We start from the raw sequence: 12,553 nt of genomic DNA, 5'->3' as shown, positions 1-12,553 counted from the left end.
CCAGCAGACACTGTGGCAATCCTCTGCTTTTCTTTTAGTATCTTACATTGACTCAGTTGAAATCCTGGCCTCAGTTTGGCCTACCCTGCTTCTTGCCCATGTCCTGTCCACAGAGGCAGCCAGCCTCTTCTCTTTGGCCTGAGCTACTTTTCTCTACCAGCAGCCCTCTGAGCACCATGATTGTTTCTTTTCAGAAAGGAGCCACCTCTTCAGGATTTCAGGGTCACTGCCCAGGAGCCAAGTGCTCAGCCCATGCAGCAGGCTGAGAGTTCCAGAGACAGCTCAGGTAAGTGGAGCCTCCAGCTACCCAGGACCCTGTCTCACTCATCCAGGGTAGGGGAGGAGAAGCTTGGCTCATGACCACCATTTCTGAAGAACAGCTTTGTGGAGTAGCAAAGAGTGGCTTCATTTGTCATCAGGAGCAACCCTTTGCTAAATACCCCCTCAGTACCAGGCATTCTCATCGACTCCTCACTTCCCAAAAGGGCAGCAGAGGCTTGTAGAGGTGCTGCTGTTTGATGTAGGTTGCTTGAGTCCCCTGCACCATGCTGCATCATAGAAAGGAGAGAACGTCAGTAGAGGGCATGGTGCCCTCCTGGCCTTGCAAGCCTCTAGGACATCTTCCTCATGTTCTGGGATCCATAACTGCTCTGTCCTCTTTGTACTCTCCCATGCACTCAGTGAAAGGCACGTCCCAGAGTGGGTGCTCAGAGGAAAGGGCTGGAGCTGCCAAAGGCCTGTCCTGGGGCCTGGAGATGGAGGCCCAGAGACTTATGGCCATGTGGCATGGTGACACAGGTCATCATGTCTGGCAGTCACCTTTTCTATCTGCAAAGTGGGCATCGCTGGAGCTGGACCCCAGCCTCTATGACAGGAACAGCATTCGCATTGCCTCCTGCTACAGCGTGGTGTGACCACAAGGCTCCAGGGAGCCAAGACCCACACACAGTACCACTGCTGGAGCACAGCAGTTCTCTGTCACTGTTGCTCCACCTGGGTCTAACCCCCTCATCTGTTTCTAGCTACAGAGGCCCTGGAGGAGGACGAGGAGACGCCACAGTTGATGCGGACCAAGAGCGATGCAGCCTGTGTGATCCAGAGGAGGCCCAGGTGCCGCACACCTGGAGAGGCCCAGAAGATCCGGCGACACCGGTTCTCCATCAACGGGCACTTTTACAACCATAAGGTGACATCCCAGCCTGGCATCTTGCTCGGGCCCTGAAGCTGAGACCATAGGGAACCAGCCTCAAGCATGGGCATAACTATTGGGCCTTCTGTAGGCCAGGCCCCAGGATAGTCATGTCAGAGTGCACTCTCACGATGGCCCTTTGTGCGGGTGTAGTCATACCCATGTCCTGCCAGAGAGGAGAAACAGACTCAGGAGGAGAACTGTCCTAACCAAAGTCACATCAAAATAACATTCCAGTTGATGACCCCAAAGCCTGTATTTTCTCCACCAAACACTCACTGTCAATCCATTCTCACAAGTCGCATGGTGTTTTGGAAAGTAATGCCAAGTTTATCTTTAATTAGGCAATTTTCTAGAGGGTTCCATCGAGCTCGATTGATAGTTTCGTGGGAATATCATGTACCCTGCTGGCATTCTTGCTTGGTAGGTTAAGCCCATGGTTGAGGTGTGCCCAGAGGTGCGTGCTTGTGTCCCAGAGAACTTGTACTGCTCCCGATTCCCAGCACTTAGCCTTTTGTCCGAGTATGTATTGTACTGACCTCAGGAAAAGATCTCCTTCCCCAGATGACATCATTCCATAAACAAACCAAACTGTAAAAGGAGACGTTGATTGTTACTATTAATGGCATGAGTGGCAGTTTGGGTGGGGTCCTAGATGGAGTGTCCTGTAACAGGGCCACATCCTGCAGCCCTGGGAAATGGAAGCAGAGGTTTCCAGTTGAAGCGGCTGCCCTTCTTGATAGATGATGACTCATGGGAGAGGGAGGGGGCCAGGATAGAGGGTGGTCTGGGGGCAGAGCCGAAGAACAGTTGCACAGGTGAGGCCTGTAGGAGCCATTCAAGCCTCTCCTGGGGCGCCTTGGACTCTGGGTTGAAGAATTCAGGAAGGCAAGCTGAAGGGACCCTGCTTTACTATCAGGACCTCCTTTCCACTCCATGCTAGGAGTGGTAGTGAGTGGCAATAGGGCTGCCTTTGCTCAGTCCAGGAAAACCTGGGACTATCTGAGAGCAGAGTTTCCTGAGACAGTGAGGGGGATGCAGGGCTGGAGTTAAACAGAGATTAAGAATAGTTTAGATCAGCCAAAAGACCATGATCTGCGTTGGGTATTCTTTAAATCTTGTTCCAAAAGGAGTTTAGTCTGTAAAGTGTTAAGTAAGCACCAGTCGCTAGTATTTGTATAGATATTGATATGCTACTCTAAGGAATTATTTTAAAAAATTCAAAGGAATATTTGCGTGGCTTTAGGCTCTTTCCTAGTTCTTCGTTCCTAAAGAAAGAGCCTTTGCTCCATAACTCAAGGTACCGAATAGCAGGGTTTATCTTCAGTACATCCACCCCTCCTCTAAGGGATCATTTATCTCTGAGAGGTATGTCTGGCACATTAAACCTTATTTTAATGATTGCAAATGTCACAGGGACATGGAGATGCCTGAGCACTCTGTAGCCTTTGAAATGAACAGAAATGAATAGCAAGGGCTTTCATCACAGCCTTTCATGTCCATCGGAGCACTCTGTCAGGAAGGGCCCCTCAGCCAGCCAGCCTGACACTGCACACACTGTCCTGTAACCCAGTCAGGGCTTTACCTCCTAGTAACAGATCTACCTGAGGAATATGGGTCCATTCTTCCAGGAAAACTGACTGCCTTCTAGGAAATGGACTAGTGTCTCAGGCATGCTGGACAGTTGATTCACATCTCCTGAGTGAGTAAGGGGCTCCTTCTCTCTCGCCTTGCTCTACATCCATTCAGAGTCAGTGTCCTTAGAAATCAGGTGACAGAGTACTTGAGTCACAGGCAACAATTTTAAGAAAAAGAAATTCCTAAAATTGACTTCCTTCAGTGGTTGTTCTGCGTTTTGTTTGCTAGAACGGTGTACTATTACTTTACTTAGTCATTTTCCAAAACTGTGCTGATTCACAGTAATATTGCTATGATTCCCACTGCTTTGCCCTGGCCTGTTGGATTCCGATGTGTTCTATCAGAGAGAAGCCATTGTGGTTAGAGATGGGACAGCAGCCACGGACCTTTGTTCCTACTTGGAGCTGCTTGATATCATCTTGAGAAAAGGCTTCAGGCAGAAAAAACACTAACAACGTTTTGTTGACAAGACCTTTGTTCTCCTTGACATAGCTTGACTCCTCTATTTATTCCATATTTCTTGGAAACTGAAAGCCTAGTCTGGCTTTCTGTGTAACCCAGAGTCATTCTGTACCTCATCTATGGAGGAGGCAGGTCTGGGTTTGAGTCTGGCTCTGGTACTTGGGGACCAGCTGGGGGCGTGGAGCAAGTCCCTCGTGCACCCAGAGCCCCAGTAACATCCTAAGGAAAGCAGAGCTAGGACCATAGAGGAGGAATGTGCGAACATGAACTTCGTTTTGAAAAGCGAGGAGGAGCTCACCTTAGGGGAGTCGATCTCTCAGGGAGGCCCAAGTGCCACGGGGGTAAAGCATGGGGCTTCGGTGGCTCTGCCCTTTCTAGATGGATGCCCCTGACAAGCTATTTAACCTCTCAAAGCCTCTGTGTCCTTTCTAAGAAAGGAGGCTAGTGACAGGTACTTCAAAGGGCTGTTGTGAGGTTAAGTCAAAGATTATATGTAAAATGCTTACAGGTTTACTACCTGGCTAGTGTTCATTGAGGACTTACTAAGATTCAGGCAATTCCCTGGTTGACTTCATATACCACATCTCATAGGCAAAGGCAAGGTACCTTTAAGAATATAATGGGGGGCCGGCTCTGTGGCCGAGTGGTTAAGTTCACGCGCTCTGCTGCAGCGGCCCAGGGTTCGGATCCTGGGTGCGGACATGGCACTGCTTGTCAGGCTATGTTGAGGCAGCGTCCCACATCCCACAGCTAGAAGGACCTGCAACTAAGATATACAAATATGTACCAGGGGGGTTTGGGAAATAAAGCAGGAAAAAAAAAAAAAAAGGAAGATTGGCAACAGTTGTTAGCCCAGGTGCCAATCTTTAAAAAAAAAAAAAGAATATAATGGGACCCCAAAACTGAAGAAGCCATGTGGCTGGAACACAGGGTGCTTGGGAGGGAATCCTCGTACCACATGTGCATCATAGTGAGCAGAGCCATGGATGGCATTGTTTTAGGCCATGGGGAGCATTCAGATATTTTTAACTAGAACATGCCATAAGACTGCTTCTCAAATTGTACTGTGCAGATGGCACCACCTGGCGTTCTCCTCAAAATGCAGATTCTGGTTCAGAATTCTGGGGCCAGGGGCCTGAGTCTGTTCACTGATACAGCTGGTCCAGCATGCACTTCTAGTTGCAGGGTTTCCCAAAGGTTGTTCTATTGGGCAGCAGTCTGGAGAGTGGATTGAAAGGGCTGAGACTGGAAAGGGAAAAGTTGGGAAGCTGATGCGGTGTGAGCTGAGGGCCTCTACTCGGGCCCCCTAGGGAGCCTGGAGAGGAGTGGACAGATTTGAGAACTCTCAGCCTTAGAATCAACAGACATTTGGTGATCTGATCAATAGCAGGAGTGAGGAAGAGACTGGTTCCCCCCACCCCTTGTGACTTACTACCACGGCACTGGTTCCCAGGATCTACAGAGCTGGCCCTCACAGTCTCCTGTAAGACATGAGCTGTTATAGCTTCCCCAGTGCGCCCAGATCTGAGCACAGCTTGTGTGTGGACCTATGTGAATGACAGGCGCAGGTGTTCCCAGAGCCCAGGTTTGCCTGCTGCTTCAGTCTGCTCAGCACCGTTAGGCCGACAGTGTGCCCAGACCCTGCATGATGTGAGCCCCATGTCCCCTCTGGCCCCACCCTGAATTTCCCCCGCTCCCTGTACAGACCTCCGTATTTACTCCTGCCTATGGATCCGTGACCAATGTGAGGGTCAACAGCACCATGACAACTCTGCACGTGCTCACCCTGCTGCTGAACAAGTTCCGAGTAAGTCCAGCCAGAGCAGCCTTGCCCTGACGCTGCTGTTTGCTGTTGTGGTTGGGGAGGGGCTGGCGAAGACTAGGGGGAGATGCCTGTGGCTCCTGGGTAGAAGGTCTAGTAGAGTTTCCCCTGTTGAGCTGGCATCTCTGGGATTTGAAGCAGAGAGAGGGGAGGGTCCTTGGGGACTTGTGTGTGTGGCACTGGGGGTGTGGTTACTGCCAGGGGTCCCTTTCTGTCTCTCTGGTCTCAAAAAGCCATGGTCTGACTTCCTGTCGCTGCCTTTGTAGGTGGAAAATGGCCCCAGTGAGTTTGCACTCTACATCGTACACGAGTCTGGGGGTAAGCATCTGCCTTTGCTTCCAGATCATACAAACAAAAGTCTCTGTCCATTTGGCAAGCTCACCAATCATGCTTCTTCTCAGGGCCGTGCTGGCGTGTGCAGCTGGCACAGGGCAACCTGTCCTCCTGGCCTTAAGACACACCATGCCCCCACCACAAATGCTTTTCCCCAGCCGAAACCTAGGCACATTTCTCAACCCTTTCAGAATCCCACCAAAACCACGTGGGAATCCGCCATCTCCAGCCTCACTCAGTTGGGAGGGGTTCAGGGTGGATGTGGGGGTCTGCAACAGGGAGCTGAAGCTCCTCACCCCCTGAGAAGCATTGGAGAACTTGCATGGTGCTCTCTGCAGCACTTGCACGGCTCAGTCTAGTAACTGAGCAGGCCTGGCCTCCCCATGTCCGCTCTCCCCTCTCTCCTGCTCCTCCGGCTCCTGTTCCTCTCTGAGCTGGGCCTTTGCTGAATGACACAATCATATATCATTCAGGGCAACATTCTCAGCGAGGTCTGGAGAAGGTTCCTGGGCCCCCTGGACATCCATTTTCTATCACAGTCCCATCCTGGATGAAACAGAGGCAATCCTAATGCCCCATGAATTTTCCAAATCACCTTCTTTTTCAGAGCGGACAAAATTAAAAGACTGTGAGTACCCGCTGATTTCCAGAATCCTGCATGGGCCTTGTGAGAAGATCGCCAGGATGTTCCTGATGGAAGCTGACCTGGGCGAGGAAGTCCCCCATGACGTGAGTAGGGGCTGAGGCTCCTGGAGGCCTACTCCTGAGGAAGGGCCTAGGTGACAGAATGGGGGACTCCTGAGGGCTCTGAAGGCGACCTTGGCCAGAGCCCTCTCAGGTGACGTCTCCAGGGGTCACACGGCTGTCCTGAAGGGCCCCAAGCCCAGCATGGGGATGGCTCCAGCCCTCCCTCTTCCTGTCAGTGACCGCCAGGCCCATTGGCTGGCTTAGGGGAAACAAGAAGTTGGGTCCTAGAAAACCAAGGCTGTGCTTTTCCCCTTAGGCAGGTAGAACCTTTTCCTCTGTTGGAGTGTGTTTTATTGACATTTCATTAAAGACCCACACAAACGTCCTTAACCAGGGCCTGTGGAAGGGAACTAGGTGTCTAACCCAGGGCCTGTGGAAGGGAACTAGGTGTCTAAGTCTTACCACAGCCTGAGGCCTGGAGAGGCCAGGAGCACATTTCCAAACTCCCCTGCACAGAAAAGACCTATAGGGTTTGGACCAGTGACCCTGTATCCCTGGGGCCATTCAGAGCTATTGCACTTCATTCCATTGTTAGAAACAATAGTGTTCCCACCACTCCCCACCCCCTCCCCAGAGACCACCCAGTGTGACTGTGCTAACTATTGAATGCTTTTCCTAATATTCATCTCAATCTTTCCTCCCAGGGGCAATAGTTTTCTTTGCAGTAAGAATGGGCCCCATCCTCTCATCCTGGGACACACAGCCCTGAGGGGCAGGGGCTGGGGTGGCCACTTCCATGGAGACTAGATGGTGCTGAATTGGCCACTATGGAAGCCACAAAGAAAAGGAAACATGTTTTTGGCTTCTAATTTAAAACACATTAAAATGTTCTTGGATTTTCTAGGTCGCTCAGTACATTAAGTTTGAAATGCCGGTGCTGGACAGTTTTGTTGAAAAATTAAAAGAAGAGGAGGAAAGAGAAATAATCAAACTGACCATGAAGTAAGCAGCACTTAAAGGGCCAGTCATGGGTCCTGAACATCAGGTCGTGTCTGCAGGGCAGAGACCCCAGGGCTGGGACCAGGAGAGCTCTTTCCTCCAGTGCACCGGGTGCCCTTGCACAGCTCTTGGCTCAAGGATGCCTGCTAACCCTTGCTCCCCAGCACCGCCCTCTGGCCCCCTCCCCCCTATTGACACCAAGCTGGGGTGACAGCCTGCCAAAATGGTGGCATGCAGTCTAGTCGGACCATCCAGCCTCAGCATCTCACCAGCACGGGAGAGACAGAAGCTGCTGAAAACTGGGCAGGCGGGTCAGGCAGGAGCATGGGTGGGCGCTGGACCAGGCTTGTGAGTTCTGCCGATGACACAGTTCTGGAGGAGCAGCTGAGTAGAGGGCCTGCTCCATGCACATTCAGCCTGGTCTTGGCCTTTTGTGCTAGTGGGAATTCTGAGCCTACCAAAAAGTGGTGGTGGTTGGAACTCCCTGCACCAGCTTTTCAGTTTCAGGGGACCCGTTCAATGGAAAGGTGAGTAGGCATCACCTGCTGGCTCCTGGGGAAGCTATGTCAAGTCCTGGCTGTGTGAGGTTAGCTGGGTTGCGTGTCCCAGTGATTTCTCTCCCCCTGGAAGGTGAAGCATGGAGGGGACATGTGGAGGGTGCTCAGCCAGGGCCAGGGTGAGAGTCCCTCTTAGGAAGGGAAGGAAGGAGGCTGCTCACTGGGAGGGCCTGTAGTCTGAGGACTGGTTCAGATTCTGGCTTCTGGCTGAATAATTCTTGGAAAGCCACAGCCCCCCTAGGCTTCCATCTGTGCAGTCAGACCCCATTTGGGCCATCAGCTGAGACCTCCATCAGAGGGCACAGTCTACCATGCAGTCAGCAGTGTCACTGTAAGATTTTGGAGCTGGAAGAAACCTGGGGTCACCTGGTCAGTCTGTTCAGTGTACAGAGAGGAAACAGAGGCCCGAGATGAGGAAGGTTGTAACACAAGTTATTAGAGAGCCAGGCTTGAACACAGGCTTCCTGATCCCTGCTCTGCTGCCCTGTCCACTCCAGCATGCTCCTTTTTCTACTGGAAAATCTTTGGGATAGAAACATCAGCATTCTGCTTTGAAGCTTAACAGGGTCTGCAGCCCTGTTTGACTGCTCCTCGAAGACAGTGGTCTCGCAGGGTGTGGGCCTGGCTCTTCCCTGTCCTTGGTGGTGGAGAGATGGTGGCCGCTAATCAGCCACTTAGGAGCTGTGGGTCTCCTGGCCAAGGCATCTGTGCACCCCCTTGCTCTGCTCCCTGTCCCCTCCAGTGTCAGTGAGTCCTCTTGGCTCTGTCTCTCTCCAGGTTCCAAGCCCTGCGTCTGACGATGCTGCGGCGCCTGGAACAACTAGTGGAGGCCAAGTAGCCGGACAGCATCTGCCTCTTCCAAAGCCCCCAGCAGCCAGTGTACACTGAGTGCCAGTGGCCGGGCCCTGACTGGTCACACTGATTGATGGCCACCAGCTGAGGAATCCAGCAGCCATGCTTCTACCTGTCTACCTGCCTGAGTCCCATGAGTCCCATGTCCCTGGCTCTTGGCTCCAAGGTGAGCACTCACAGGGCCCAGACCCAAGTCTGAGGAGCTAGGAACTTGCTTGGTGGGGTCTGTGCATAGACTGGCCTGTGTAGTGAGCAGCTCTGAAGCTGTGGCACCAGCCACATTATGTGGCTGGATGGTGTGGCCAGTCCTATTCTCTCCACATCTCTCCTGCTCAGGGGAGCGGTAGATGACTGAGCCCCTGGGCCCTGAGCTCCATCTGCTTTCCCAGTGCCTGGCTCAGAGTTTCTGCAGGGCCACAAGCCCCTGTCCTCATCATCCATATGAACTACATGATTCCTGTCTGCCTTCGCCTCATGCTGCCACTCAGAAGCTCTGCCAGGAAAAGCAGGGGCTGCCAGCAGGTTTGAGACATGCCCTCCTCCCACCCATCACTTCACCATGGCATCCCTGGCCTCCAAGCCTCTGATGTCACCCCATGAACCTCACACAGCCCAGCACCCTGGCAGCAGAGGTCAGACTAGAAATAAGAGCACAAGCATCCTATCTTCTCTCTGCAGCACTCGCTCTGGACTTCCTCAGTGAGTAAGGAATTCTTATAGGGAGCGTGCTGCAAGAAACATGTCAATTTGATCACATGGGGGAGGTAGCCCAGGTGGCATTGGAAGGATGCCTCCCCTGTAGATGAGAGTCCAGGGGCTGCCGGGCAGCACCTTGGGAAGGCAGTGCTCAGTCCCCATTGCTGCGGTTCCATGGACACCTGTGTACCTCTTGCCCTCTCTGGGCTTGCATTCCTCCACTCTCAAAGGAGCAAGATAAGGAGTAATGCCTGTTTGAGGAGAAAGGACTTTGAATTCCCTGGGACCAGATACTGAACAATTTGGGTTTATCAGCTGGTGGAGAATTTCTGGAATGAAATAGAAGGTCTTTGTAAAACTATGCAACAGTTTACATCTGTCATGTGAAGTGTTTGTCCAAAACAGAGCAAATTTTTCTCCCACTGGGGCCTGTGGATAGCAAATTTAAAGAGAAGAACTATAAAGTCTTCCAAATACAGGAGATTCCATCTCTGCTTCTTGCAGCAGCTCCTCATCAGCGCCTATAAAGAACAGAGCTTGGGGCAGCCATGCCATGTGGACCTACTTTTCAGGGTTTCCCCCAACTCGCTCCATTGTCACAGAGACATGCAGAGAGATGGCTGGGGAAGGCCCAGCCGCAGTTTCTGTTATCTGTGCTCTCCTTTAGCAGCATAGTTTCCTAGGTGCTCAATAAAGGTGTGCTGTACTGGAATTAGGACCAAGCTTTCTCTTTGCTGTGCGTGTCCACCCTGACCCCCTGCTCTAACCCCTGAAACTCTTATCCTATGGTATTTATGGCCAAGTTTGGCAGAAGAGCTAAAGCTGAGCCGCAGCCTGCTGCTCTTGACATGATATGACTCCTTCATTTCCCTGCATATCCTGGGAATTGATGTGGGGCCTGGGACAGAGGCCCCCGTTGGGCATGGAGGAGGAGTCATTGGTGTGGGTCTGTGGGCAGCTTGGAAGATGAGTGATAGAATCACCCTGAATTGCAGAATCTCAGCATCAGGAGGACCTCAGGAATCTTCCAGGCAGGGACTCAAGTGGGATGGTGCCAGGGCCTACGAGAGGGTGGAAAACAAAACAAACAGGCTGCCCCAGGTCATTTTACTCCCCAGCCAGTATTTACCACCTCAGGTCTAGGACAACTGCCAGGCCATTGTTCAGCGGTAATTGAGTGACTGCCTTGTGCCACACCTGTGCTCCACCCTAGAGGGACAAAGACAGAGCCACAGTCCACCCTCTTTTCAAGGGTCTCCTCATCAGGAGAAGCAGGCCAGATACCAGGGATGCTCAGGGGACCAGCAGAGCAGGGAGCCGGTACAGGTCCTGGGAAGGACGCCTGAGACTGAGCCCACATTGGCTAAGACAGTGTGTGTGGCATTCCAGCCTGAGAGACACTGGCCAGCTGGGAGCAGACAGGGCCTGACACATGGGAAGCCGTTGATCAGGAGCCCCTCTGTAAGCATGCACCGATTTTGCTTTTTCAGTATGGGGTATTTTTTGTTTCAAAATTTTTTGCAGTTTTACAATATTAGTTAAGGCGTGTCTAGGTAAGCATCACTTTTGAAATAGATGTTTTCAAAACTAACTTCTGAATATCATAACTAAGAAAAATCACTAGCAAGTTGCACAGGAAAGGGGAAAATGTACACTTCTATAGTCATCTGAGGGGTTAACAAATCTTTTTCCCAACAAAATATTTGCTTTTCAGAGGCCACTTGAAAAACTGCTAATTCGGCTCACAAAGACACCACAGTTTCCGACTTTCCCTGCTAGGCTCTGTGGTTTCCTGCTGATTTCTGTGGGCGCTCCACTGTCCTCTCTCCACAGAGATGACAATATTTCTTACAGGCTCCTTCGCTAACGGGTATCTCAGGTAATAAATGGATCCAACGACAAGGTGAAGATTCCTGAGAGAGAGTGTCCTCTCCTAAAACAGGACTCCTCCCAGGCCAGGCCTCAGGCACTGAGAAAATCACAAACACAGGATGAAGTCAACATGATTGCAAAAGGACTGGACTCAGGAAAAACAGGGTGGTTTGCCCAGAACAAATTACCAGAAGGAATCAAAAAACAGCTTGTTTTTCTCGTGGTGATAACCATATGCTACCTGCTGGGGATGTTTACCAGAAAATGGATTAAAGAGCTTCCCACTATCAAAATAAAGCCATGGGTTCACCCAGGACACATCTGGACCTTTCGTCCCGGGGAAACAAAGCAGGAGGCTTATCTGATCTGAGCAGGTACCTTGTGGAGGAGCCTGCCATGCAGTGTGCCTGTGTGGGCAGGACACAGGTGCCCTGCAGCTGCAGAGCAGCGGCCATATCCTTGTCAGGTGCCCGAGGTGGGCAGCAGACCCCCGCCCTGCAGTCCCTCAGCCATGATCAGGCAGGAAGTGCAGTCAGAGCCAAGCTGTTCTGAGTATAAAAACAACCAAATGCATGTGGTATATTTAGGCCCAAGGGGCTGTGATTGTCTGCGAGAAAGCCAGCTGCTGACCTGCCCCTGGACTCACAGCCGTGGGCGTGGGGCTCTGCTCCCTCCTGGCTTGGCTTGTGAGATGTTTTCTGCAAACCCAGGAATGGGAATTCCCCAAGTTTCCTTTCCTGGAGGACCCAAAAGAAACAGAAAGCAAAGTCTCAGGCTTGATGGTGTCGACTGAAATAAAGAGCCTGGGTGATATTAGTGAAGAAGTTTATTCACTAACCAGCGTGAGGAGTTTGAACCCCAGGAAAACAGTTCAACAGAGAGCGTGATCTGATGGAGCTGCTCCGAGGGGTGTGAGTTTAAGTGCAGCTTACATCTGTACACTGTGTGTACAACACAGTGCACGTGCAGGGAAGAAGAAAAAAAACTTACAACTAGATTTCAAAAATATCAAAAAAGGGATAGAGTACATCTGGGCTTTTCTCTGGATTATACATTGATGGTAACGTAAGAATTCTTTGGTTATACATCAAACGAGTACAGAGATGCTGATGTTATCGATGTATGGAGGGAGGCAAGGACCAGGGTGCTTAATTAGTCTCTCAATCTCTAAGAAATGCAGCTGGGAGATGTGAGAGTGAGTTACCCTTTATCTTTCCCTGCTGTGGATCTGTCCAGCTGGTGTCTTATGTGGGGTTGCGAGGTCCTTCTGACACAGGCTGAAGATGGCCTGCACGGCTGCTTCACAGCACAGCATGGATTTTGCTGTACTGACTCATAGCCTATGCAGTTTGCTTGCTAGATTCACCTGGGAGAGAGGTCCCAAAACTCTGTCCACAGTGCACAGAACCATTGTCCAGGGTCCCTTCATGGGAGGTGGACCACTCC

At 51.4% G+C, this 12,553-nt stretch overlaps 1 protein-coding gene across 2 annotated transcripts in view; it reads left to right on the top strand.

Moving 5' to 3' along the window:
• RASSF4 (Ras association domain family member 4) overlaps nt 1–9,075 on the top strand; it is a 33,634-nt gene extending 24,559 nt beyond the window's left edge. For both annotated transcript variants that reach the window (XM_014859706.3, XM_070491518.1), the window contains exons 5-11: nt 195–286; nt 1,023–1,186; nt 4,995–5,096; nt 5,378–5,429; nt 6,052–6,173; nt 7,036–7,133; nt 8,465–9,075. In XM_014859706.3, the coding sequence (XP_014715192.1) occupies nt 195–286; nt 1,023–1,186; nt 4,995–5,096; nt 5,378–5,429; nt 6,052–6,173; nt 7,036–7,133; nt 8,465–8,525 (691 nt within the window). In that variant the 3' untranslated portion in view covers nt 8,526–9,075. The remainder of the gene's footprint in view (nt 1–194; nt 287–1,022; nt 1,187–4,994; nt 5,097–5,377; nt 5,430–6,051; nt 6,174–7,035; nt 7,134–8,464) is intronic.
• Nucleotides 9,076–12,553: the final 3,478 nt, after the last annotated feature.

The sequence above is a fragment of the Equus asinus genome, chromosome 2 (assembly GCF_041296235.1).
Source record: "Equus asinus isolate D_3611 breed Donkey chromosome 2, EquAss-T2T_v2, whole genome shotgun sequence".
Taxonomy (NCBI): Eukaryota; Metazoa; Chordata; class Mammalia; order Perissodactyla; family Equidae; genus Equus; species Equus asinus.
This window is presented reverse-complemented; position numbering and strand designations above follow the sequence as displayed.